This window comes from Dermacentor variabilis, chromosome 11 (genome assembly GCF_050947875.1).
Source record: "Dermacentor variabilis isolate Ectoservices chromosome 11, ASM5094787v1, whole genome shotgun sequence".
NCBI classification, from domain to species: Eukaryota; Metazoa; Arthropoda; class Arachnida; order Ixodida; family Ixodidae; genus Dermacentor; species Dermacentor variabilis.
Window position 1 is genome coordinate 80,856,087 of NC_134578.1, and position 27,613 is coordinate 80,883,699.

Below are 27,613 nucleotides of genomic sequence, written 5' to 3' on the forward strand. Positions count from 1 at the left end.
TTTACTTCTTCCGGCGTTGCTTGTGGGATGTCAAATTCCACGAGTAACGCCGTGCAAGTAATTCGTGACTTCGAATACCGCAACCGCTCATTAGCGCTCCTCAGGCCCTATTCGCATCGTGAAGGGTCAATAACGTGCTGCCACTAACTTAGAATCGAAGAATTCCAAGGAATCAGACGTATTGTATATCACCCATTTCATAAACATAACGGTCTAGTAACATGTCTCAATATATTTTTTTTTAGACGTGTGATAATTTTCGCATGTCTTGACGAGGTAATGTACTTTATTTAGGGACCTTTTTTATTGACAACTTTTTTCATTGACTTTGATTGACACGTTGAGTCGTACACAACAATCGTTGCGTTACAGTGCTTGTTGTAATAATTTGTACAGTTTTCTGTTGGCCCGCGCGAAACTGCCTTGTTTCGGACGTAGAGTTCACACACTGAAAAAAATCAGAACGCCAAATAAAAACCATGGCAATAACGGCTAAGTAATCGCTTATCGAACTTTAATATCGTGGCTTATTTTTATTTCCCTCCGAATAATATGATGGGTACAGAATGATGCTCCGAACCCAACGCTTCAAGTATATTTTCATTAAGCATGTCATAAGGATATTTGTTTATTATTTCACCTATAATTTGACCTGCTCATTGTTGACGCTCTGCCGCGAAATGCACCTGCTGTATCGGAAACATCGTGGGTGCTGTCGCCAAGTAGCTACTGCGACAACCGAGCGACAGTATAGGATACGGTCGAGCAAAAAGAAAAAAATATAGTCTTTAGTGTATTTTTCCGTAGATACATTTCCTTTTTATTCATTTTTACCCTTCCTCCCTTCCTTGAACACTGTCGTGCAAATGTTATGGCAGGTGTCCCCTACGCGTCCGCTATACAGGCTGCAGGAATTGAGGAATGAACAATCATATGCATCGGTGCCAAATACAAGTTCAGTACAAGTGAGAGTCCTAGAGAGGAGGAACACCTAATGTGCTACTGGCGGCCGGCGGCCAGAATCGGAGCTGTTAATTTGTTGCGACTCGCCGTTGACGTGGCAGTAACTAGTAGCGGACGTCGCAGAACACAAAGTCAAAATAAATAAAAGAAAGCTTAGCCACCAAAATGATACCCCTGCAACTATTTAAAGAAGTGATCTCTTTGAGCCAGCCAGTGGCATATCGCTCAAAATTAAGTGTGAGCGCAACTTAATGCATCCGCGGCTCACAGTGCCAGATTGTTGACATATAACAAATATTATTTGAATGCAACGGGCTGTACTACCACACAGCGGACCTTGCGCTCTAGAAAACTTCTAAAAGTTGTGTTTCGGCTAAATGGCGCTGCATTTAAGGGAGGAGCAACATTTATATGGAGCGGAACAGGAAAACGTCCGTCGGACACGTTAACCTATAGCTTTTAATTATTGGTTGAGCAAAAGCATCGCCAGATTGATTATTATACAGTCAATATTGAAAACATTTTCGATGACCAACCAGCTGGAATCAGCAGAAGAAGCAGTTCTCAGTTTTCGAAGGTGTCAATTATCCAAAGGAGAGACGATGCCAAAAACTGCAAATTTATTTTCAGCTCCTTTCTTATTTTGTTTTGCTTGTGCTATGCTATCGGCCTGCAATTTGCGCCAACTTCCCAGTCATCATTCACTGACAACTGCGGCACTGATTTCTGCTGTTCGAGCCAACCACTGGCTGCAATCGGACGACGCCGTAGTAAAACTTATTGCGGAATAAAGAGTTGTTGCATATTCTGCTAAAGCCTACAGAGTATACATCGTGCTTACAGCAGAGACTTTCCACCTAGCTTTCCATTACTGTGCATGCCCCACATGACTGGTCATCCAGTAAAAGACTATCCTGATACCGGCCGTCTTAGACGTACGGAGTCAGTTTGGGACTTAGTTCACTTGTGTATTGTTCGGGCCCTTTACGAATCTGACCGCATTCAAATCACTCTAAAAATGATAGTTTTTCCTGGTCCCCATGTAATTATGTTTGACGCCGCAAGGAATATACCATCTACTTCAGCAATACTTGCGTCAGGGCAACCAGGCAAGTGTTGTGCGTTCCAGTTATTTGTACTTACATCATTATCAGCAAATATTCTTTTGGCTTTTACAGAGAATTCTGTGGTGGTAGTTTGCAGTTTATTGGTAAACTCTACAATATATGTCGTGCACTGCACAGACGCCTAGGCAGTTAAAGAGGCTGTATTCTTCATGCGTTGCTGATTGCACAATACCGTAGTAGCATTGTGCACGCTAGGTTTTTTCGCTCTTAAGACTGCAGATCGACCAAGTTCAGCATCGACTTTTGCATAGTCATAGGCCGCAGCTGCACCAAGAGATGCTCATGCAAACGGCGCCGGGACGAGCTCACAGATAACGCTGTCATCGCAAAGTCGCGAATTCCTCACGCCATATTGATCCTCTCCTAGCATAATCAGTAAGAGCCAAACTGTTTTTGCCATTGTCCCTCAGGTAAAATAGGTAACTGAACACTTGGTACGGTCATACGTAAACTGTAAAATTAATCTTCTAAAAAATATTTCCACAATCTTCTGTCCTTTTTTTTAGGTAATGGGAATACCGATAGCGGATGTGTTTGTTCTGACAAGATGCGCGTGCATTTCGGTTGGTAGGTTCATGACTTGAAAGAAAACACTGCAAAATAGCACGACGTAAGATAAAGACGGTTTAGCACAGTTTACGCTCTAGTCTGACAACCTCCACGCTTTTCAGAAGAGCAGACAATTCATTTTTAGGCAACTAGAGTGACAAATAAAATATTCTACTGCTGATTGTCAGTTCCTTTTCATGGTACGTTTTCGGAAAACTGTTTCAAGTCGCACGCAGAATGACTTTTCTTTATGGAAGCTCTCAGGAAAACTTAACGCTTCGCCTGTCCATCCTATCGATGGCAAATGTAGTGGAATGTCATGTGAACTGGTATTGTGTCAGGCTTATGCAGGTCGCAGAAGGTTTTAATGCAATACGTTTATGTACATAGCCTTTAGCAAAGACAGAGAGGTAGTCTATTAATCTGAAGTCTCCCTCAGAGTGGAGACGGTGTGCCCTCCCGGTCCAGCGTTTGGTGCTCGCTTGCATGTAGTGGACTATGGCTTGCTGCCAAGTATATGGATGCTCCCCTTTTGAAAACAACATATTTAAGACAATATTTGCAGCAAGGAGGGAATGATTCCCTCAATATCCACGCGACATGCAAAGGACCTGAATAGTTGCTTGGGCTTCACCGGCCTCAGCTGTAATCCCCTGGACGGTCCTCTCCGTGTTACCCTCTCCCTCGGTCAAGCCAACCGCCTCCCCGGCAAATCAATTTGGGCACGGCCACTATAGGTGAAGTACAAGTTTCTCGAACAAATTTTACAGAACGCACCTTGTACTCGCCAGGTCCCAGCACACCAAAGTGAGTAAGCTTCTCGGGGCGCATTTCCCGTAGGGGTAACGAGGCCATTTACAAATTCTTCAATTTCCAAGTGTGCCCATGCCGAGTAAGCGTTCCAATATTCTGATGAAGCGGGCGTCGAGTTCCGGGGTAAGTCCCTGGAGCTGAGGGCTGCGGCCGCTTTCTTCTAGTTAAATAGGATGGTTAAAATCCGAGTCGGCATGGCTACTGCGCATAGTGAGCCTCGCCGCCGAAGCATTCAGAATCAGCACTTCTCTCAGATTTCACGCGCCTGTGGCGGCTTACGGCACGAAAACGGGACAAAGTTATGAGCAGTGAAAAGCGAAATGTGTAAGAAGGCCCACATACTGCAAGACAGTAATACGGTAATGAACGACATAGCCCAAACACGGATGGCTATCACCAAATGGAAAAGTCTGCTTCTATATGTCCCCCTTGCATGCGTCATTTGCACTACCATCGATTCAAGAATGTACGGCAGTGTTCGTATTAAGACACAAGACGCGTCCATTTCTCTATCAAACTATCGACGACGTTCTTGACGTTTCCAGTGCATGCAAAGTGTCTAACTCGTAAGCGATAGCATGATAATCGTGATAATAAGGCGAAACCGATAACTAGCAAGCGGAAAACATGCACTCTAAAAAAAAGTTTGCACCTTCTGGGACACTCCGCGGACACTCCAAGGTGCTAAGTTGAAATGCGACCAACCTGACTAGTGTGAATCATGGTTTATAGATAGGATATCTTACACGTCGCTATGGCACTATATGCATGAAATGGGCTTACATATATGCATATTGATACAGGTACTCATTTATCCTTTTCTCAAGGACTACATTTTACCCGCTAATCACTTAAGGTTATCCTTCAGGGCAAAACGCGCCGACATGATTTAGAACACGCACGAATGTTATCGTTCATTCTATGCGTCGTATATGTCCTCGACTAAACTTGAATAATCAGATTGCATGCTCGGCACAAGTTGTGTAGCAGTTTCTGGAAACTACGTGGTCACCAACAATAACACTGATACCTTTCACGTATTCTATATAAATGTCGACGCGCTTGACCCGCTGATCAGATTTCTATGACCGCCGACTGGGTTCACCGCTACACTCTAAAAAGTTTACGCTTTTTGTGGCTTATCTTGACCCCAAACAATCGTCATCTGTCTTGCTTGCGTTTCCTCTGTTGAAAACTAGGCGCTCACTAGTTTCCTGTCGAGAACGCTGCCTCCAGCTGATAGCGCGCTAGCCATTCGCAACAAGGAAGTACCGGGCTGGCAGCGTTAAAGAAAGGAAATGCGGGCCATACAGATGATGATTATTGTTTGCGGACCAAAGAGAATCCAAAGTGTCTAAGCTTCTTTAGGAGTGTCTCGTGCTTCGAGGGTCCCCTGCTCTTGTGGGGAATATTTCGCCCGATAAAAATTAAGTTCCTCATTCACAGTTTAGCGACGGTGTTCTTCAAGGTCGCTATAAAGCGAGACAACATATTTAATTTCATTCTGATGTTATGCCGCGTCGCTAGCCCTGCTAGAAAAGAAACAGTACGTCGTCCTAAACAGTAATCACTATCTATTTTCCTTGTGTACCACAGTGGTAATTTAGGCTATTGCATTGCACTGCTAAGCAGCAGGTCGCGTGATTAAATCCCGGCATCGGCCGCCACGTTTTGATGACCACGAAATTCAAAATAACGCCCCTTCATTGTCGCGATATTATCGGTCTTAGTGAGATCATAAAAACTGGTGAGGCTTGTACATTGCTAAATAATCGCCATGTCCTCTGCTATAGAGGTCTCCCTGATAAGAAGCAATACGGGGTAGGATTCCTAATTCATAAGGACATAGCGGGCTACGTTGACGAATTCTACAGCTTTAATCAAAGGGTAGCAGCAGTCGTAATCAAACATAATCTGAGGTATAGAATAAAGGTAGTACGAGCCTACGCTCTAACATCCAGTCACGACGATGAGGAAGTAGATCAGTTTTATGAAGATGCTGACTTAACGAAGAGAAAAGTGCAAATTCGGTATGCAGTAGTAATGGGTGTCTCCAATGCAAAAGTGGGGGAAATGCAGGCGGGTGAACAAGCAATTGTCAACTACGCCATCGATTCTCGAAACGCTAGAGGAGAGATGCTGGTAGTATTCGCAGAAAGGAATGAGCTGAGAGTGATGAATACCTTTTTCAGGAAAGGTAGCAACAGAAAGTGGACCTCGAAAAGCTCTAATGGTGAAACAGGAAATGCAATTCATTTCATACTTTCTGCCGATCCCAGAAGTGCAGCATGTAGAAGTGATAGGTCGGGTATAGTGCAGTGACCATAGTTTAGTTAGAGCTAAGATTCACCTCAATTTGAACAAAGAAAGAGTAAAATTGGTCAAGAAGAAACAGGGCAACTTAGACGCAGTAAGGGCAAAAAGAGGCAAATTTAGGCGGGTATTGCAACCAAATATTCAGCCTTAGAACACAGCGATGATGATGATGATGATGACATACATGTAAGGAAAGAAACCGGAACGAGGCTGTTGTCAGGGGCAGCAACTGAAGTGGGAGGCAAGGCACCAAGGCAACCAGTAGGCATCATCACCATCAACCTGGTTACACCACTGCAGGGCCAAGGCCTCTCTCATACTTCTCCAACTACCCCGGCCATCTACTAATTGTGGCCATGTTGTCCCTGCAAACTTATTAATCTCATCCGCCCACCTAACTTTCGGCCGTCCCGTGCTGCGCTTCCCTTCCCTTAGAATCCAGTTCGTAACCCTTAATGACTATCGGTTATCTTCCCTGCTCTTTACATGTCCTGCCCATCCCCATTTCTTTTTCTTAATTTCAACTAAGATGTCATTAACTCGCGTTTGTTCCCTCACCCAATCTACTCTTTTCTGATCTCTTAATGTTACACCTATCATTCTTCTTTCCATAGCTCGTTGCGTCGTCCTCAATTTAAGTAGAAACCTTTTCGTAAGCACCCACGTTTCTGCCTCGTACATGAGTACTGGTAAGACACAGCTGTTATAGACTTTTCAGTTGAGAGATAATGACAAACTGCTGTTCATGATCTGAGAATGCCTGCGAAAGGCACTCCAGCCCATCCTTATTCTTCCAGGGTGTCTACCAACCGGGAAAACCGGGAATTCTCAGGGATTTTCAGTAGTCTGGAAAAACTCAGGGAGAACTCAGGGAATTTGTGCCTCTATCAGGGAAAATTAGCTGTAATTTTATTGAAAGGGTTGAAAGTCGCGGTAATTCTGGCTCGAGTAAGAGACAGGTATCGTAATAAATCGTCTTTGACGTCCTGTCGTCGCTTGGAGGAGTTGCCAATGTACAATTAACGACCGACTTCCCGGATTCCCGATAATTTGGGTGGCTTAGAGGCCCCACCACGTATCCTACAGGGTCAATATATCAAAACGTCTGAACTTTCGGACGCAAGAACTCTTCGCCGTCCGATTTTCCGGAGAGTTTGCCGTCACCTCATGTACGAAATGGCTTTAATCAAAGCCACCGCTGCTGCCATTTTGATTACCTCTCCGCCTCAAACCGGTGCTCTCACACACAGATCCGATGGCAGCCGTAGCCACCACTGTGCGGCAATGCTAGATCTAGCTGCTTCGACGTTCGCTATTGCTATTAAGCTTCTTGCCGTTGGGTACCGTGTTTTTTATTGAAAGAATTCGCTGCTGTGAGCACTCGCACGGACTCCGCCTTTGCGGTCCTTGCTATTGGATTAGAAGCTTGGAAAGAATGGCGCATTGCATAATGCCCGTTTCCGAAAGGCAGCTTTGCCCCTGTACAGAAATGTACCTTGGTGAAGCTTACGCAAAGTATTGCAGTGAAGCACAACAAGCGCGGGAAAGGGCTATTGCACGGGACACTGTAGGTATTTCTTAATTATACACGCGTGCACCAGGTATTTTCTGTCACAGTACAAGCACTGATATACCTAATACGTGAACCGACTGGCCTTCAGAGCATTTTCGAATGTGCCTGTGGCGGTTTGAGCCCTTAATGGCAGTAAAAGACAAGCGTTTATTTTTATCCAACTGGCCAATTTTTCGGATGATTTCGTGGCTCCTAAGTAGTTCGAAAACTCATCCGTGGACTGTACAGCTGACCAAGAAGAGGCTTCAAATGGTCAGTGGGGCGAACGAGTGGCGGAAGGAGGACAAGAACAGAAAGGACCTATGCATTGCGGAATGAGCGGGAAAGCAAGCGTGCTGCCGCTGTTTTGAAGGAGCTTGAGCTCAAAGAACAAAGTGTTGGCTGATGCCGAGATGCAAGTGGCCCTCATCCAAACCAAAATAAACTCTTTGAAGCAGTGACAGAGAACACTGAGGCGTCGTGCGTGGGCTGAGAGTACGTCACGACAGTTGAGGTTGACTTACAGGCTGTTCAGAGAGAATCTCAACTGCAACGAAGTTCGGGCCTTATACCGCTGAGTTTGCTATCACTTGACAGAAATAGCTCATATTCGAAAATATTTGTTTCTGTATGCATCACCTTCTCTATTCTTATTTGAGGATGTCCGACTCGATTTGCAATTTTTTTCGAATACATTTTATTTGCTGTGCATTTTACTATCTACTCTCCTCTATTCTCTTTTTGAATAACATAAGCGCTACTCCATAGTATTCAAATTAGACTAAGTCGGTTTTTTTTGAATTTTTCGTATGCTTACTAGATAGCATCGGCCGATATGGTTTCAGCTCGTCTTGACGTAAAACATAGTTCTGCATCACTCAAGGAATTTCGCAAAGGCACTCAGGGCAAACCTGAAAAACTCTGGGAATTTGTAAATGTCAACTTGGTAGACACCCTTTCTGATTATTTCAGTCTCATGATCCGGATCTACGGTCACTACCTTTCCTAAGTAGATGTATTCTCTTACCACTTCCAGTTCCTCGCTACCTATCGTAAACTGCTGTTCTCTTCCGAGACGGTTAAACATTACTTTAGTTTTCTGCAGATTAATGTTTGCACCCAACCTTCTGCTTTGCCTCTCCAGGTCAGTGGACATGCATTGCAATTGGTCCCCTGAGTTACTAAGCAAGGCAATATCATCAGCGAATCGCAAGTTACTAAGGTATTCTCCATTAACCTTTATCCCCAATTCTTCTCAATCCAGGTCTCTGAGTACCTCCTGTAAACAGGCAGTGAATAGTATTGGAGAGATCGTATGTCCCTGCCTGCCGCCTTTCTTTATTGGTATTTTGCTGCTTTCTTTATGGAGGACTACGGTGGCTGTGGAGCCGCTATAGATATCGCAGTATTTTTACATACGGCTCATCTACACCCTGATTCCGCAATGCCTCCATGACTGCTTAGGTTTCGACTGAATCAAACGCTTTTTCCTAATCAATGTAAACTATAAATGAGGGTTGGTTATATTCCGCACATTTCTCTACCACCTGATTGATAGTGTGAATATGTTCTATTGTTGACATCTACGGAATCCTGCCTTGTCCTTTGGTTGACAGAGTTTTAAGGTGTTTTCTGTCACATCGAAAGCCAGTATCTTATTTTTCATTTTTTCTTTTGTTGACGTTACGACTTAAAACTCTGCTCTCTCTGCTTTCGTGTCAACAGTGCTGCGTCGCGCTCTTAGCGCGCACGCGACGCATAGCCTTTCATTTCAGGGAGCGCGGAGTTAAAGTAAGCACTAAAGTAAGACGGTAAAGTAAGACAGCGCAGCAAGCACTGCCTCACGCATTTTTCTCTGAATGTGCAGTTATCTTGGCCAGCTTCCTATCAACATTCGCACCGCACGTGGAAATCAAGCACTCGGATCCGTGGACGACAGCTTCCTGAAAGCCCAACAGGTATCGTCGGCTTCGTTGAGCACCGCTCATAAGAAGCAGGACCATCACCGAGGCTTCACTGGTGGCAGCGACGGCGCAGGAAGCACTGCCTCACGTATTTTTCTCTGAATGTGCAGTTATCTTGGCTAGCTTCCTATCTACCTGCGCACCGCACGTGGAAATCAAGCACTCGGATCCGTGGATGACAGCTTCCTGCAAGCCCAACCGGTGTCGTCGGCTTCGTTGAGCACCACTCATAACAAGCAGGACCATCACCGAGGCTTCACTGGTGGCAGCGACGGCGCAGCAAGCACTGCCTCACGTATTTTTCTCTGAATGTGCAGGTTAGTTGCGTTGAATCTTGCCTAATTTTTGTGTGTGACCTGTTCGCGGTCGCTGCTGCCACAGTTACTTTTTTCCTTTTGTGCTCTTGTGTGTGAAGCTGTTTGGTTAGTGCTTTGTTGCGAAACCAAAATGCCGGCAAATTCAGAGCTTGCCAAGAGGACTGAAGCAATTGACACTATACTGGAAACTGAATGCACCCAATTCGCTGAGGACATTCTCGGTAAATTTCTGTCAAAGTTGCAGTCCACTTGGCTTGATGCTGTTGAACTAAAAAAGCAGGTTGAAAGCCTGGAAGCAAGTATCGGTGTCTTAAATAACATCGTTGAAGAAATGCAGGACGAAAAACTCAAGCTTACAGCTGACAACAAAAAGCTCATCTCAGAGAACAAAGCACTATCTGAAATGGTGGCTGAGATGGAACAATACACTAGAATGAACAATGTTGAGGTCAGGAGTGTCCCCTGTACCCAAGGGGAGGACTGCATCGCAGTCATGCAAACCATTGGCAGTAAAATTGGGTGCCCGGTAATGGCTGCTGACATCGATGTCGCTCATCGGGTCCCTACAAAAGTGCAAGACAAGAAAAGCATCGTGGCTAGATTCTGTTCCCGCACAAAGAAGGATGAATTTGTCAGCAAAGCACATAAGGCTAAGCTTCACCTAAGTGACATCGGGGTGAAAGCTTCTATTGACAGTGCGGTCTACGTCAATGAGCACTTGACAGCACGAGATAAAGCGCTCTTTTCAAAGGCGCTGGCTTTGAAAAAACAATACAAATGGCAATTTCTCTGGATCAGCAACTGCCAAATCAAGGCTAGAAAAGCCGAGAAAACCAGAGTGTACCGCATTGCTGATGATTCAGACCTAATGGTCATTAACTAATCGGCATAAAGTTTGTAGCTCCCTTAAACCCTTATCTTCCATCATGGCGTCATATTACACAACGAGCGAGTTAAATTACTTCCTTGAGAAAAGTAATCGCTCTCTTATTCATTTCATTGCGCGCAGCCTCCGTAAACATCTCGATGACTTCCAGACTCTGCTTTCAACACTTTCGCGTTTTCAATCATTGCAGCATCAGAGACCTGGCTTAGCGAAGATGATGAAAACTTGTACTGTTTCCCTTCTTATAAATCAGAATATACACACAGACAGTCCAGCAACTACGGCGGTGCGGCTGTCTATATCTCATCCGGAATCCCGTACAAAAGAAGACTCGACCTCACGTTAAATATTCAAATCTGCGAATCAGTATGATTGGAATTCGATCCTAACTTTCTTAACAACGATGATCGAAACTTCATCTTTGGTTGCGTTTACCGTTCACCTTCCTCTTCAATTCCAGACTTTTCTATTTCTCTCGAAAAAATAATGGCAAAGTTATCTGCTGAGACAAAAAAAGTCATAATAATGGGTGATATGAACATAAATTTAATGGAGTCATCCCCGAGCTCTGTGAATTATTCGTCTTGTTTGCAATGTTTCGGCTACGAATGTCTTATTAATATCCCTACTCGTTCAGTTCTTGGGGGTTCTAACATCTTCGGGGTTTTAATCTTTTGAATCCACCTGATGCAGGAGTACGTGAAAGTGACATTACTGGCCACTTTCCCCTATTTCTGCGCACTACATCTGCACATTGTTCCTATTCAAATTCCTACACCAAACTTGTTTTTGATAAAAAATTATTCTCAGCAGCGGTATCTCACACTGACCGGTCTTTCGCAATGATCCGCAGGTAGCCTTCTCGCGATTTATAACAAAGTTGATATCATGCTATCATACCTACTCTCAGATAAGTAAATGCTGAAAGAAAGTGACTTCACCTCAATATCCCTGGGTCACCTATAGTTTGCTGAAGGCCATGCGCACACGAGAAAACCTATATAAAAAACCTAAAAGGCAACCATTCAACTTAAGCCTACATGCGCGGTACAAGAAATTTTGCAAGACTTTCTGCATGCCTAAAATAGCTAAAACAAAATATTATGAAAGAAAAATACTTAGATGTGGTTCGGACGTAAAGAAAAAATGGCAAAAAATGAACTCCTTCTTGAATAGCAAACAAGGAGCGAATAGCATAAATAAAATATCCCACGATTTTAATACTTATTTCGAACCTCTTAAGATTGCGGAAGCTTTCAGTAATTTCTTTTTTGCTAATAACTCCGCTCTAACTCAACGCAACTTTTACGTATCAAGGCGCCTTCCACATTCATTTTATATGTTTCCAACCACTCCTGATGAGGTGGTATCAGTAATCAACGATTTAAAGATAACTAGTGCTTGACTGGACAACATTAATCTTGGTCATGCTAAAATAATTTCTAAATCAATATTATTTGTATTGTCTGAAATTATTAACCTCATGTTTAAAACAGGCACATTTCCTCGCGAGCCTAAACGTGGTAGGGTTTTTCCAGTTTTTAAGAAAGCGATCGCCCATCACTGTCTAACTACAGGCCAATCTGTGTTTTACCCTTTTTTAACAAGGTCATCGTGAAAATAATCGAAAAACGATTGATCAAGTACATAACCAGATTTAATATTCTTTCACCTGACCATTTTGGATTTCGATCCGGTTACTCTACTGAACTAGCACTTGCATCTCTTACTGATCAATTAAAGAAAGCCATTCACAACGGCAAATTCGCAGCATCCTTATTTGTAGACTTTTCAAAGGCATTTGACAGCATTGACCACGAAATCCTTTATCTTAAACTAGATTCAATTGGTATCACGGGTCCTCTTTTACTACAACTACGCAGCTACTTACGAGACAGATACAAGGTTGTTAGTGTTTCCGATGCTCATTCTAAACCTAAAATGACTAATTTAGGTGTACCACCAGGATCCATATTGGGCCCGTTACTCTTTTACTTTATATTAATGATCTACCTAACTGCCTCACATCTTCTAAATGTATACTATATGCCGATGATAAACAATTACTAATTCTTGCGAATGTCTGTCAACGGTAATAACCAAGCCTAATAGTTATCTTTATAACTTGTTAGAATGGTGCAAAATGAATAGACTTACCAGTAATCCTACTAAAACTAAATTTATTTTATTCTCATCCCTGAATAAATCATCACTATGCATTCGCCCATTTCCATTGGTGACCATTTATTAGAAGCAAGTGAAGAATGCACGTGCTTAGGTGTTATTTTTGACTGTAACCTAAAATTTCATCGCCATATAACGCATATTAAAAAGAAGTTATCACACGGAATACGCATTCTCATCAGGGCGCGTCCATTTCTTTCACGAACTGTGTTGCTCTTACTCTATTTCGCGTTTGTACACTCTCAAAATACCTACTGCATAACCCCCTGGGGTAACACGTACACTACTCATCTCAATCCGATACAAACCATCCAAAACGATGCAATTAGAATAATCACGTCGAATCCACACATCGCCAATGCTAAACAGTTTCTACAACAAATACCATTCTAGACATTGCAGCCCTTGTCAAGTACAGCCTCGCCACCCTTCTTTTCAAAATAGTAAATGAAGAAATATCATTATCCCTAATTCCTATATCGTCTCTAACAAACACTAACTCAACTCGTTTTGCGCTGCATAATAACTTCATTCTGCCCAAAGTGCGCACTAATTATGGGAAACAGACAATTCACTTTGCAGCCATACCATCATGGAATACATTACCATTTAAAATAAAACCCCTGAAACCCCGTCGACTTTATGATGAACTGACAAATGTTCTGTTATGTGACATGTAAGTGACACTATGCATTGTATAATCCGATTTTGGTTTTAGACCGGCCATTGTTATGTACTCCATCAATAAATAATTTATTTTCTTTAATTTTCTTTCTATATCTTCCTCTTTTACTTTCGTTTTATCTAGTTTCGAAATATTGCTTACTGCCGTTATATGGTGTATTAATTACTTCATCTACTTAGATTTGTATGTCATTATTTATTATTACTGGAATTGTACCAATTGAGCTGTTGTTGCTTGCTAAATGAACTGTTATGGTAACAATGAACAAGAGGTCCCAATTCAGTTTTAACTATGGGACCTCCTTCTGTATACTTATATCTGTATATTATATTTATGTAATAATAAAATTCATTCATTGATTGATTGATTGATTGAAGGAAAAATGTTCAACCTAGATAACGATTACTTTTTTGAGACAAGATAGGTCCTGGATGCTACAAAGTTTCCCTGGAGCTTAGCACTCTCCAGGATAGTGTCGAATGAGTGCTGAGGAATCTCACGTTTGACTTATCTTAAATTTCAACTGCATTGCCGTCATAAGTAGGAGTACCAAATATTGAACCTCATTGAATACGCAATTCAACATTTACGGTAACTAAAGTGCGAAGCTTCATTCTACCAGAAAATAATCATTTGCTATGCATCCACCGCGATTATAGCTTTTTCGTGGATATTCTTTGAAAAAGAAGCAAATGGGTTTACGTACCGAAACCTACCAATACTCAAATATGCAAAGGTTATCTCAACTCAAGATAACATTCTTTTAAACACCATGCAGCCCACTAAAAACATGTTGAACTATGAACTCCGTCATCATACCTGTCTCAGCGTCCTCTTCCAGTGGTGTTACGAAGAACACGCTGCAATTTCTTTCCGAATACATGAGCTTCATAACTTCGAATGGGGTTGTATCATTTCCTAAAAAAGAATATATTAATATTTCAGCAATTTTTCCCGCTCCGAACTTCTGTACTATGACAGCAGCAGGCTCTTTTGCTGTACACGGCCATCTTCTCAAGTAGTGTAGTAGACAAAAGTTTCTAGACCGTGCTAGTAGATAAAACACTCAATTCAGGGTATAAAAACTAAGACCTTAGGTATGTAGTATAATTCTCAAGCGAGAAAACTTATTTGGCCCTGTTCACTTGAAGGTGTCATGCAGGTCTCCATTACTCTACAGAAGTTTATCATTAAACAGTTTTACCCTATCTGCAGGACTAAAGCTTCAACTAGCCATCACCCATGTCTCAATACTGATCTTTCGTGATAAATGTATAAACATAAAATACGTAATAATAAACAGAAATATACATTTCCTTTCGAAAAGAATCAGGCTAATGAATCCTAGATGACTTTTTACTCCCACTGTGAATAAACCTGAAAGGCGAACCAATAATAGTTAGTAAAACCTCTTTAAAACGCTTCTGTGACGAATACTGGAGCCGTGTCTTGTGCTATAGGGCTATTTTATCGGGCATCAGGTATTGTTCGCACTGTACAAAAGGGACCGACATAAACAAACATGAAAGTATACCGAAGAAAGTACTGTGCTATATCCATAATTCCTTCGTGCGTATGGGATTTAGTGAAACCATAAAACGAAATTGATTACGTTCACTTTCCAATAGAAATCAAGTATGTCAGCCTGGGTTCTCCCATCAGTTAGTCAAATGGTATATTAACACGGATATGTCGCGTGTTATCACTTATAAGGATATCCAACCAGTTTACGGTAGCGCCTTTAATTTTTCTTCGCAAACAATTCTGTTATTCATTCATTTTCCTTGCAGTGCTCATTTCGCGCCCTTTGCGTCTTATTCTATTAAACAATGTTCTATATACTGCCTTGCTATAAGCTTCCTGCGATTGCATATTCAAAAGTAAATAAATGAACAGCGCCATCATTGAAAACAGATATAAGCTTGGCGTAAATTTTCTCCTGCCGATTTGAGCAGTCGACACCTCATCGAACAGAAAATTGATAAGAAGTATCGGATGGAAATAATCCTTACTTAGTTATATATAACCTTACGAATCCAAGGAAAACACGGGGAAGGTGGGAGATGCAAATTCAAGACGATTAGCAAAAGGAGAACGAGGTTAAAACTGGAGCCAGCGTTTGGACAGGTGGACTTATCTTTTTCAAGGCGACATAATTGTCCTTCGGCACAGTATATAGGAAATGTTGACTCCCGCTTTTACATTGTTCTGGTTGTGCTCGTATATTCTTATGAAGAATTGTAGGAAGTGTTACAACTCTATTCTGTTTTCGGGACTGATATAGAAAACAAATAGCATTCATAACCCGCGGACTCCGGGAATCAACCCTGTGCGAAGGATTTTCATTCATGTCATCGATTTCGATTATTTCGATCAATATTATTCGTGAAACATAAATGGAGTATTACTACAATCAAAAGTGCCGAAGACAAAAATCTTAGAGTGACCTTCTAACAGGAAACAAATCGTGGTTATTACGATTACGGCAAATATTACCAGCTACAATCATGCATAGGGTCAAATACGCATTAAACTCGGAGCTGGTCTTCGTTGAGCATATTTTAGGTTTCTGTAAAGCGTTAGCCTATCAGAATGTTTGTTTAAGGAAAGTAATTGTGTCTGAGACACTAATGCACGCATGACGATGGGAGCAATGGCACCACAATGACGGTATTATGACGGTGACGGCACGACGACTGATTTTTTGTTATACGGTGGAAAAATGTTACAGCCTCTTCTGTTACGACATCCATGGGCCAGTCTTGGAGGCAGTACAATGTCGTGCAGCTTCTACGTAGCGTTAACTGCTGCTAATAAAGGACAGGGGTGTATGCGAGAAATAAATAAATTATGATGTTTTACATGCAGAAACCATGATCTCATTATGTGGCGCGCCATAGTGATGGACTCCGCATTAATTTCGGCGACCTGCGGTTTTATAACTTGCTCCCATTGCACGTTACGTGGGCGTTTTCCGATTTCGGCCCCATAGAAACTGCCGCAGCCGGGATTTGATCCCGCGATCTCGTGCTACGCAGCGCAACACCAAAGATACTGATCAGCTACGGCAACTACGGGCCGATGCCGAAAACGATGATGTCGCAGGCGCTGTGTTTCACTAGCCTTTATACACAACGTGCTGCTTTGAAACCTAACGCAAGCAAAATACATTGCTGAGTTCGCGGCCTACTTTAAATGGCAGCAACCACCCCAGCGAATTATTTCATTTGCATGATTGCATTGAAATATACATACACATATAGTTCGTCCTAGCCTCGAGAGGCCAAGCCGTCTTTTTTTGCGTTAAGCGTATTTGTTCTTCTAATGAACCGGTCAAAGTAGACCTGGCCTATTGGTTATGTTTTTCCTATAATATCATTGTACTTGTTTCTCTCTTTTCGTAGAAAATATAAAGATAAACTATGAACGATAAGCGTGATTGGCCTCTATAAAATGGGACGTAAAGGTGAACACGGTATCCTACAAGTGGCTCACAAATACTGAGATAAAAATCTGACACCATGTCCTTGCTCGGTATCACCCGTAAATGTTCTTGTCTGTTGCGCAGATTCCTTGAGCATATAAGAATTGACCATTATCGCTATAGGTATATCAGACATAGCGAATATGTTATGGCTAGCGGAATAGAGTTATTTATTTTGAACTTTCCTGTTTGGTTCACGAGGTAAAACAATGAACTCTTCATGTGCACAGCGTTGAATGCTGGCAATCATGCCAGTGAACAATTCAGTGCCCAAGACACAATCCGCAGTGCCACATCAGGGGCCGTCGTGTGTGCAACGCACACTTCACCTCCGTTGCACTACGGATTGTACGTCGAACATCAGAGGATCAAAAACAAACACAGCTGTCATGCGCATTCATCAACCAAGCTGACAACAACGCAATTGTGGCATCGTCGCTGGCTCTCATCTGGTGTATGTATTGCCATTCTCACCTGAAAGGACGGAAACATTCATGGAGCCAAGTCCACCTTGGACATCTGAAAAAAATCTTCCGTGAAGGGGGCTCCTAGCCCTAGAATGCAATAAAGGAACACGGCATAGGCAGATGAATAATTTTAATGGCAAATAAGAGGGCAGTACCGTTTACGGATTAATTCCTGGCTGTCTATTTTTACGCTATTACCAGTGCTCTTTCTAATTTCTGACTCTCACTTTATAGTTACTTCCTATTGCGCACAAAGTATATAGGCAACAAATCCAATGCTATTTGTTATACTGGTAGGCATAGACGGAAAGAAACAATGCAGAATGCTCAGGTGTAATTTCCCAGGTTAGGTTGTCAAGCGTCACAACGAACTAGTCCACCTTTTCTCCGTGCATGGGAACGTTTCTTATAAGGTCACGTCGCTTTAAATTCAGCCCGGCTATTGGGATCGACAAACTCATCCCGACAACTCATTTTATGCATTGTCGCATAAATTGCGACAATAAAAATGAAACGGGGCAATAAATTCGATAGGCATTTTATGCCTATCAAGAAAAAGTCCGCCTATGGAATATACCGCTTCACCAAGATAGCTTTCTGTGCCATATTGATCCAGAACTGAGATCGAAAATTTCACGACCACTTCCTCGACCCTTATAGTCATCGCACCATCGTCTTCGACTGAACGTGGCATAGGGTGCAGCTAATCGCACAGGTAATACCGCACTAATCTTTCTGTGATAACCGTGGTAGCTTAGAGACAGTGGAGCACATACTACTTGAATACACGACGAGAGACACAACGAGAGACACGTTTTTGAGCGACAAATAGAAATGATTTGCCACGATCCGTAGACGCTACCCAGAATCGTCGGTCCAATTCCCGGCCCTTCCGAAAAGCGGCGGGTTTTGGATTTCCTCTTCTAATACCTGTCAGAAATTGGTCTATTCTCAGAGCTTTAAAGATTTGCAGGATTTCATGTACAGGAGACAAAGTTTACCTGTCACTTCACCTGTGAATATTAGTATCAGGCCCGCTTGCACATTTCATATTTATTTTTTGTTTTTATTTTTTCCCTCTCCTCTGGGGAATTTTAATCATATTACTCATCCCTATACTTAGTAGCGCACCAGCAGAAGTATACTCGCCGGTTTCTCTGTTTTTCTAATAAAGACCCTACCTCTCTCTATGTAAAAATAGCAAGGATGTAGTACATTTATGCTAATACTTGTTTTTTGGTTAGGGGAGTCTAGTTCTATAGCTGTTCTATAACATTATAATTTTGTTTTTGCTGTCACTTCTATGCCCAAGCATTGTTTTGCTGCGCTTGCGAGTATGGATACACCCCTCAATTTGTTGTTCAGATAAAAGCGTTAAGTGGCTCATGGGTGAAAAAATCAGTTCGTTCTCCCGCATTATCGCAACATTGACCATCCGGCGTATCGCACCAACTTTCAATGGCATTAAAATCAGAGGAAGTCGAACCCACGACATTTCTTGTTAATCGAGCCATATTTATTTGGCATACAGTTATTAAGCCACTCCAACCCACGACCTTTGGTGGGAGTCGAACACTCGACCTTTGGTGTATATTAAGACACAGTCAATTACTTCATAGTTATTTAAGGCACTTGAACCAACGAACTCTGGACGAAGTCAAACCCACAACCTTTGGAGATTATCAAGGGAAAGTTAATTAAGCTAAACTTCATAAATATGGAGTTATTGCAGGCATTCGATCCCACGAACTTTGGCGTCAATTAAGGTACAGATAATTAAGGCAAACTTAATGGCACTATACATCATAGGAGTCGTTGCCACCGCCTTCGGTGTTAATTAAAGCGAAGTTATTTAGGGCACGGTTAATTAATATAGAGTTTAATAAGGCAATCGAACCTACGACCTTTTGGGCAGCAAGCAATAGGAAGTAACAATGCTTTCGAATGAGGATGTCAAGTAACCTAATGAATAGCTCGTGATCGCACAGGCTTTCGCCTTCATCCTCTTTACCGTACGCTACAGTGTCTCTCCACTTTTTCTTATATGGCGATGTACAGCTCGTGCAAGACCTCGTCTCGCTGAAGACGGTGTGAAATAATATAAGGAACTGCTATACTTGGTAAAGACATTGCGAAGCAGGGTCGACACGAAACATGGCACATTCGTGGCTTCACCTAGGAAATAAAAAATTCCGATATTGCTCTTTAGCAAGGGGCTACAGTAATAGAAAAAGTCCCTCTGCAGTTTGTGTAGAGATCAATTGTAGAAATAGCTAAGCGTAAGAAAATAAGAGAAGCGGGTGATAAACGAATCATAAATAAATATTTGATGGTTACACACTGCCACGTTGAGGTAGAGTAAGTAGTGGTCCACTAAAAATCATCGCTGCTTTCACGAACTTCAGCTTACTTTATTAAAGGCGGAAAAAGAAATGTCAATTTTCTGTTCCCGTTTCATTCCACTGTCCCCTATTGACCACATCAATTCCAAGCTAAATTGCGTCATTCAGGCCAACGAACTTTCCCGCCCCCTAAAAACCATCGATGCTTTGGAAGGCAAACAAAATAATATTACGATATTATCGAGCGATGTTCAAAAGACTGGCCGCTGCGAGAATGACGACGAAGTTGCTCGCTGCTTTTAGCGCGAGCGAGGGTAGGTCTGGCTGTCTGGCGCCAGTGTAATAGCCTGCAAATAGCCTCTTTCATCTGTGTCTTCTCAGACGTAACATCCTGGTTGAGGTTAGCACTCCCCGTCCTCGCCACGGAACTTGGAATGGTGAGCAAATCGACCTTGTCACCATGCCTGCCGGTGACGAGTCTGCCTCTGCAACAGCTTCGGCTTGTCCGACTCCTCCAATCATCACCGTTGCACCACATCGCAACCCTGATGTGTTCTCTGGCCTAGAGGGACAGGACGTTGACGAATGTATGAAGCTGTATGAACACGCCAGTGCTAATAACAGGTGGGACCCAACGATTATGCTCGCCAATGTCGTCTTTTATCTCGGCGCCACCCCAGGCGTTTGGGCTACAGCCGCTCGCCCTCACCTCGACGGCATCAGTCTCGTTCACCGCAACCCCGTCGCTTCTATTCGCCGCCTATCGCCTCCCGGATCCAGCCGGAAAACTAGGCGCTGCAGCTTCTGGAGGTGAAGCTGCGTTGTCGACCCTGCCCTCAAATGCTCTGCTCACGTTAGCGACGAACCAAAACCTTCTTGTCGTTGACGTTGACGGCTAACGTGTCACGGCACTCAGCGATGCAGGAGTACATTTTTCTATTATGAGTGCCGCCTTCCGACGACGACTGAACAAGCTCCTCACTCCAGCGTCGCCACGCGTCGTCCGCGTTGTGGATGGCGGTACTGTGCCTATCATCGGCATGTGTCTGGCACGTTTCAGCCTCGCCGGCCGACACACGGCTGTCCTCTTCACCGTAATTGCTCATTGCCCCCACGACCTCATTTTCGGCCTCGATTTACTCTCCGCGCATCCTGCTCTTATTGACTGCTCTTCCAGTACCCTTCGACTTGAGTCGCAGATTCTCCTAGAACCTTCTGCCGCACCCCAATGCCGCTTAAGTCCCATCGGCTTTCTTCGCCTGCCACTAAAGTCAATAGCCCATACTGAGCTGTTGTCTTCCCCCCCAGTTCCTACAGTTCCTGTAGCTTTAGGTTTCGTGTTGAAACGAAGAATGCTTTTAAAACACTCTCTGGTGGTCTGAGTACACTGCGTTAAAATCCCTACCGCAGAGGCGAGTTATCGGAACCAATGTTCACCGACATCGCAGACGCTTCAAGGATTAGTGGTCACGAAGAGAACTCTTTAAAGGCTGTGCTTACAGTCCTTCCGAAGCGTGGAAGCACTATGCAGACAGATATGCGGAGCCCTGAAGAACGCATTAAACATAAAGCAATCACATGGGGGCGAAACAATGCTCTTTGGAAAGTGCCAGCCCGTCATCGTGAAGCTTTATTCTTTACAGTTCATTGATGGTCTATCTTATTCACGAAGCATGCTGAAGGCTTTTTAGACTGTGGTCTAAATATTCACTTGCGTGCATTGCCTCTCCTTTTGCCGTTGGCCAATCTTTCGCCTGCTAATCATTGTTAACGCTAGATGCAAGGCACTCCTGTGTGTATCAGACTTTTTCGATTGTTGTATCCCATTCCATCTAGATTCCATGCTGCCCCAGAACCTGCAAGTCAGATTGCATATGCGTCTCGCAAGTATTTTACATTCTGGAAGACATGCAAGCACCAGCTGTTACCCGGGAATCATACGTGAGTCTTGTATAAGTATCCGCCGCGACTGATCCTTGGATCATATTTCGACGATTGACGTCATTATAGCTGTTGCTATCGGTTTGCCCGAATGTTACTTGCTTTTATGGGTTCAGGCCCGACCAATAAAGAGTTACTTTTGTGAATCGCCATTTGGTGCAGTCAGTCGTCACCGTCCCGACAAAGTGACAAAATGGCTTTCGTTGTAAAACAATGGATTTCAGCAAGACGCATTTTGACTTTTCAGTAAGGCCAGTGATTAGCGGTTTTATATCCGACATACGTAATTTATGCAAATATACTACTATCCCCGTCTTCTATATACGTCCTCACAGTTGAGGTAAATTTCTTGCCCAGAAATTCACCTCGTGCGGCCACAAGAAGGCAACTAACAGTCCAACGCTCTCACAGCCCTTACATCATTCGAGTGACATAGTCTCAGCCATCGAATTGAGCGGTAGGCATTCAATCTTTGAACGGAATAATAAAAGGCAGCATACGCGCGTGACCAACACGTAGATAGAGTATTGATTTCCAGTTGATTTCATTGTACCACTAATTACGCAATTTACATTTACGACAAAGTTCCGCGTTCGAGTACATTCATTCAGACATACATTCATAAGGCATACATTCTAAATAAGATCAAAAATCGGCCTTGCACTTTTCTGCGTGTGAATGGGCACCATTTCATGACCAGCCATTTATATTTGGTGACCAAGTTAGGAACTTGGTCACCAAATACACCAAGTTCCTAACTTCCTAACTTGGTGTAAGTAAACACGGTTGGATGTTCAGCGCTCTGTGTGCCTTCCCCACTCATCCGATTTTTAGCGCTGTTGCCTTCAAACATATGGCCTGGCCGACTAGCTCGGCTTCAGACGTCCGTGGCAGGCGCTCAGTTTTTGACGCTTTCAGCTAGAAGTCGGCAGGTGCGGTTACATACCGAGTCAGAGGTTACCCTGCGGCTACGTCTGACAGCCACCCTTCAACACATGCCTTGTGCTACCGTACATGGTTCCGACACATAGCACCTTGCGAAAGCAACCTGCATTCTGTTTATTTGGGCGGTAAAATGAGTTCCCGCCGGGAATATGTATTCCGAAGCTGTTCTTTTTTCAAGTTTTACGCGATTTATTTTAGGCAACCAAGAACTTCCCTCGCATTGAGTTGATTCAGCAGGCAATCTCAGTGGCACTATCTAAATCGCTGAGCGGCAACAGGCAGCAAGCTGCCTGGGTCATGAGTGCCGGTCTGTTGTCATGAACAGATCACAGTTGTATTGCTGGCAGCTCCACATCCTTCCAATTTATGTGGCGGTGTGCCCAGTCACCAAGTGTGACTCAAATGGTATAGTCAGCACGTCTTCACAGCAACACCAGATCACCGCGGAGTCACCCACGTCGCAGGAAAAAATAATAGGCTTGTCGTCACAGCAGTTCACCTTTTGCAATTTCTTGTTATTTTTATTTCATTCACTACAGAACTAAACCTTGCATGTACGCAGGCTTAGTTTGCATGGCTCTATTGTGAGCCATGGTGATACTTATACATAAACGCCTTCTTTAAAGCTCTTCTTTATACATTACCAATGAAGACTGGATTCATGCCACTTGGACATATGTGACGGGCTCAACAAAAATACGAAAATACCGAAGACACTGCAGAATATGTTGTGAGCGAAGATTTCTGTTATGACAGAGCTGCTTGTTTTACTTCATGACAGTAACACCTATTCCAACTTACCATTGGTTCGCTATGTTTGACTTTCGCCAATAGTAGTAGTCGTCCTGGGTAATATTATGCTTTTTTAAAAATATGCATTCTTCTTTCAGGGGTCTACTTAAAGTCATGCCATCTGGCAGGAAGATATCGTTCGAGTAATTTTGCTGATACAGCCATAACCTCTGAGTGGTGTTGAAAACCTGCGCGCGACAGAAACAAACAGCATCAACCGAACGGCTAAATACGACGTACGATTTATCTTTTGCTGCAAAAGTAAGATTTCACCATTCGATAACATAATAAACAATATCAGGTTCCGTGATGTTCCTGTTGCTTTTCTGGGTGACCAAAAACATACCAGCTACATTCCAAATTAGCGAGAGAACTTCAACCGCATAACTGCTCCAAACCTGTTCTTTGCAAAAGCTTGTCTTATATTACTTTTTCTTTTTCTATTTGTTCATATGGCACCTAGAGGATTTAAATTGTGTGTCGTGCAGTGGTCCTCTATTGCCACTCCTACAGGGAAACAATGACTGAAATCACCCCGTAGTAGCTCGGCAGCAGTGCTGTTGCACACAGTTTTTTCAGTTCTTTTTTCTCTTCTTCATCGCCGCTAATAGCAGCAGCATACCGACTTCATTGGTTGCAACATACCTACTGAAATCCCCTTTCCTAATGCATTGTCGATTAGCACAACAAAAGGAATACCATATGGCAAAGATGCTCGATGCCGAACATTTGACGGCGCGCGCACTATAGAGGCTGTGAAAACATTCGTCAAATTATTCATAACATGATCTTACTGTTAAAGAACCCCGCCTGACAAATCTCAAGCCGAAACAAAATATCACATCCTTCGAGCATAAGCGGACTTCTGCGTAGAAATCACATGGATCAGCCGTTCTCCCTCTCTACTTCCGTCTATGCTAGGACGCTGGAAGCTACGCAGCAGAAGTGGCAAGGGGGTAAGGCTTCACCCGAAAATTGGGCATCTCACAGCCAAGAGGGCTCGTCACAGCATCCCGTGACGGCCGCAGCATCTACGCTGCACAGCACACCGCTGCTATCCAGAACGCCAAGCAGCTACGCGCAGCTGTCGTGTGTATACTGGCAGTGCAAAGGCGAAATATTTTTCGGTCTTCTTGTGGTCGCAGACACACGTATTCTTTTTTCCTTTATTTACTCCAAAATTATCAATACTAGTATTACTGAGAATGCAGTCGCGACCCCGAAATCAGTCAACAGCTCTTCAAGCGCTTTGCTCCGACGACGACTTTGCGAAAACGAGAGCAAGCGATGTTTTGGCGATTTCCTGCGAGATTTTAAATTCCCTGCAGCAACCAGTGCAACAATGTTTGCCTCAAATGTTTACAGGAGCCTCGTCTACAGATTAGCGAGATTTTTTTACAGTATGCAAGAAGAGTTCCAAGCTCCCTCCAATGACATTTCTCGGTCATTCTTTTCCGAATCAAACCAGTTCTTTTTTTCGTCCACGTGGCCATTCTTACGGTTGGATTCCAAAGATAGTGCTGTCTGAAAATATCTGCCAAAGGGGCGATAGCGTATGTGCCACTCAGTTTGTGCCCTTGGGAAATTGCGTACGTGTCACACTCTGTCAACTGCATTACGATGCCTAACTGGCACCTAGTATGGGTGAATGTGCCGTTGTGTCCACTCAGTATGTTCCCTGGGACGACCGGGTATCTACGCAGTATGCGTCTGTCTTCAAAGAAACTATCTCACGCCAATTTGTCTATGTGTCACTTGTGTGCATGGATAATGGGTGGATGCCCACTTTTCAGGTAAACTCTTTGACACCAAATCGGCCTTCCAGTTTCGACGTGGGAGCGCTCGCTTCGTGAAGACGCACGATCTGCAGGACTTCAATAAAGTTTTGCTATACCATACCATACCAAATCGACTATGCTGTACTGCGTCCACTGGTACGTGTCCCTGGGTACGAGCCACTGAAGATGTGAACTTGAGGCCGCTGGGATCGCGCCACTGGACATATTTCCGTGACGCTACTGAGTATGGGCCACTGGGTATGCACAACTGGAGCTGCCGAGTATGTGCCTCTTGCTATATGCCACTGGATAGAGTGACAAGGATTACTGGGCATCTGCCACTGCCACTAGCTATGTGCGGATCTTCAAGCAACGTTTCACGCCAACATGCGTATGTGCCACTGAGTGTAGGCATAGCCAGTGGCTTTGGGCCGCTATTCAATGAACCTTATTGACCCCGTCATGGCTACGTGCAACTGGGTATGTGCTACTGGGTGTGTGTGATTGGATATGTGCCCTTGGGGCCGTTTGCACCTGCAACTTGGTATGCGCCCCTGACACAACTGAGTGTGTGCCACTGAGTTTGTGGAACTGGGGCCACTGCGCTTGTTTCATTATGTGCCATTTTGGCCACAGGGTATGAGCCTCAGGGGCGACAGGACATCTGAAAATGGGCATGTGCTGCTCTTCAAAAAGCCTCGCTGTCCGAGACTTGGTTATGTACCACTTTGCGTCTGCATACCTAGTTAGTATGACCCCCTTTTTAGTTAATCTTTTTGAACCCAACTTGGGTATGTGCCGCTACGGCAATTTGGTATGCGTCTTAGAAGCCTCTTGGTATGTTCCGCTGCTGAATGAGTCATTTTGTTTCCGCCTTGGGTCTATGGGCATTACAACGACAGACAACACTTACGTTGTACGTGCCCTGATCGCTTAGTGGCTATGGTGTTGAACTGCTAAGGAGGAGCTCCCGCGATCAAATCTTTGCCATGGCGGCCGCATTTCTATGGCGGGAAAATGCGAAAACATCCGTTTGCTTAGATTTGGGTGCAGGTAAGAAATTTTGACCACTTGTGGTGCCCAGGTGGTCCAACTTTCTGGAATCTTGCACAACGGTGTGCCTCATTATAAGATCATGCTTATGGCACTGAAAACCCCATAATTTTATTTTTTACACTAACGTAGTTACGTCAGTGTAGTGCTTAGGATACACAGGTGTCTGCTCTAGTGCAGTCTTCTTTGATTACTAAAACGGCCATCATTGAATCGTGCTTCCTCCGTTGGGCGCCGGTTACATCCTTCGATATTTAAAATACAGTGCATATTTCCCCCCTCATCTTTTAAGAGATTCAATACATACAAGCATTTGTCTCGCAAACCAGATTTATTTCAAGGGAATTTTCAACGTCTCAATTATTTCTCTCGTCGTATTCGAGTGCTCATTGCCGTGTTATAGTTTGTTAACGAAGCTTCCCTTCAAGTCTAAATATTGTAAGGCAGTTTGTCGTGTGCGTATCATGGCCACGCATGCTTATATCGCCTTTCCGTTTCTCTACCACGGTTGCGCCTTAAAACCACGGCGCTGCAAGTTTGCTTTCTTTTCCTTCCCTCTTCTCCGCCCTTAAACTGGCTCTCTTAACTACTACACGCAGAGGCAAGAAACAACGCGCGCTTTAGATACTATAGATGAGATGAATATTTACAATTATTATTAGGGTTATAATTATATTCGAGTGCTGATTGCCGTGTTATAGTTTGTTAACGAAACTACCCCTCAATTCTAAATACCTTAAGGCAGTTTGTCGTGTGCGTATCATGGCCACGCATGCTTATATCGCCTTTCCGTTTCTCTACCACGGTTGCGCTTTAAAACCACGGCGCTGCAAGTTTGCTTTCCTTTCCTTCCCTCTTCTCCGCCCTTAAACTGACTCTCTTAACTACTACACGCAGAGACAAAGAAACAGCACGTACATGCGATCGCATAGATGAGATGAATACATATATATAGAAAAGCATCAGTCATAGCTCTCGAAGTATAATATAATATAATATAGAATAGCTCTCGAAGATAGCTATTCCGGCGGCTAGCTTCCCATGCTATGAGTGCCGTCCTCGCACCTGTTAAAACTTTTCCTAGACGCTAGAACTATACCATTCCTGCGCAACCTTGAGCGATCGGAAAGCGCGTTTTCCACGCCTGGCCGGCGGAGAGGGGGGCTTCGTTCCGGCCGCGAAGCTCTCCACATCCCCGTAAGGAGCCTGGCGGTGGTCTCGTGCGGACGATGCCCTCTCGGTGAGCGCATATTTCCCCCCTCGTCTTTTAAGAGATTCAATACATACAAGCATTTGTCTCGCAAACCAGATTTATTTCAAGGGAATTTTCCACGTCTCAATTATTTCTCTCGTCGTATTCGAGTGCTCATTGCCGTGTTATAGTTTGTTAACGAAGCTTCCCTTCAAGTCTAAATATTGTAAGGCAGTTTGTCGTGTGCGTATCATGGCCACGCA

General features: G+C 43.6%; 1 protein-coding gene across 1 annotated transcript in view; it reads right to left on the reverse strand.

Moving 5' to 3' along the window:
- Positions 1-266: 266 nt before the first annotated feature.
- Positions 267-27,613, reverse strand: part of LOC142564631 (uncharacterized) — a 43,648-nt gene continuing 16,301 nt past the window's right edge. Inside the window, exons 2-5 of the mRNA XM_075675700.1 lie at positions 23,337-23,515; positions 17,315-17,394; positions 14,176-14,274; positions 267-448 (exon numbers count right to left, since the gene is read on the reverse strand). Coding sequence (XP_075531815.1) covers positions 291-448; positions 14,176-14,274; positions 17,315-17,394; positions 23,337-23,515 — 516 coding nt within the window. The 3' untranslated portion in view covers positions 267-290. The remainder of the gene's footprint in view (positions 449-14,175; positions 14,275-17,314; positions 17,395-23,336; positions 23,516-27,613) is intronic.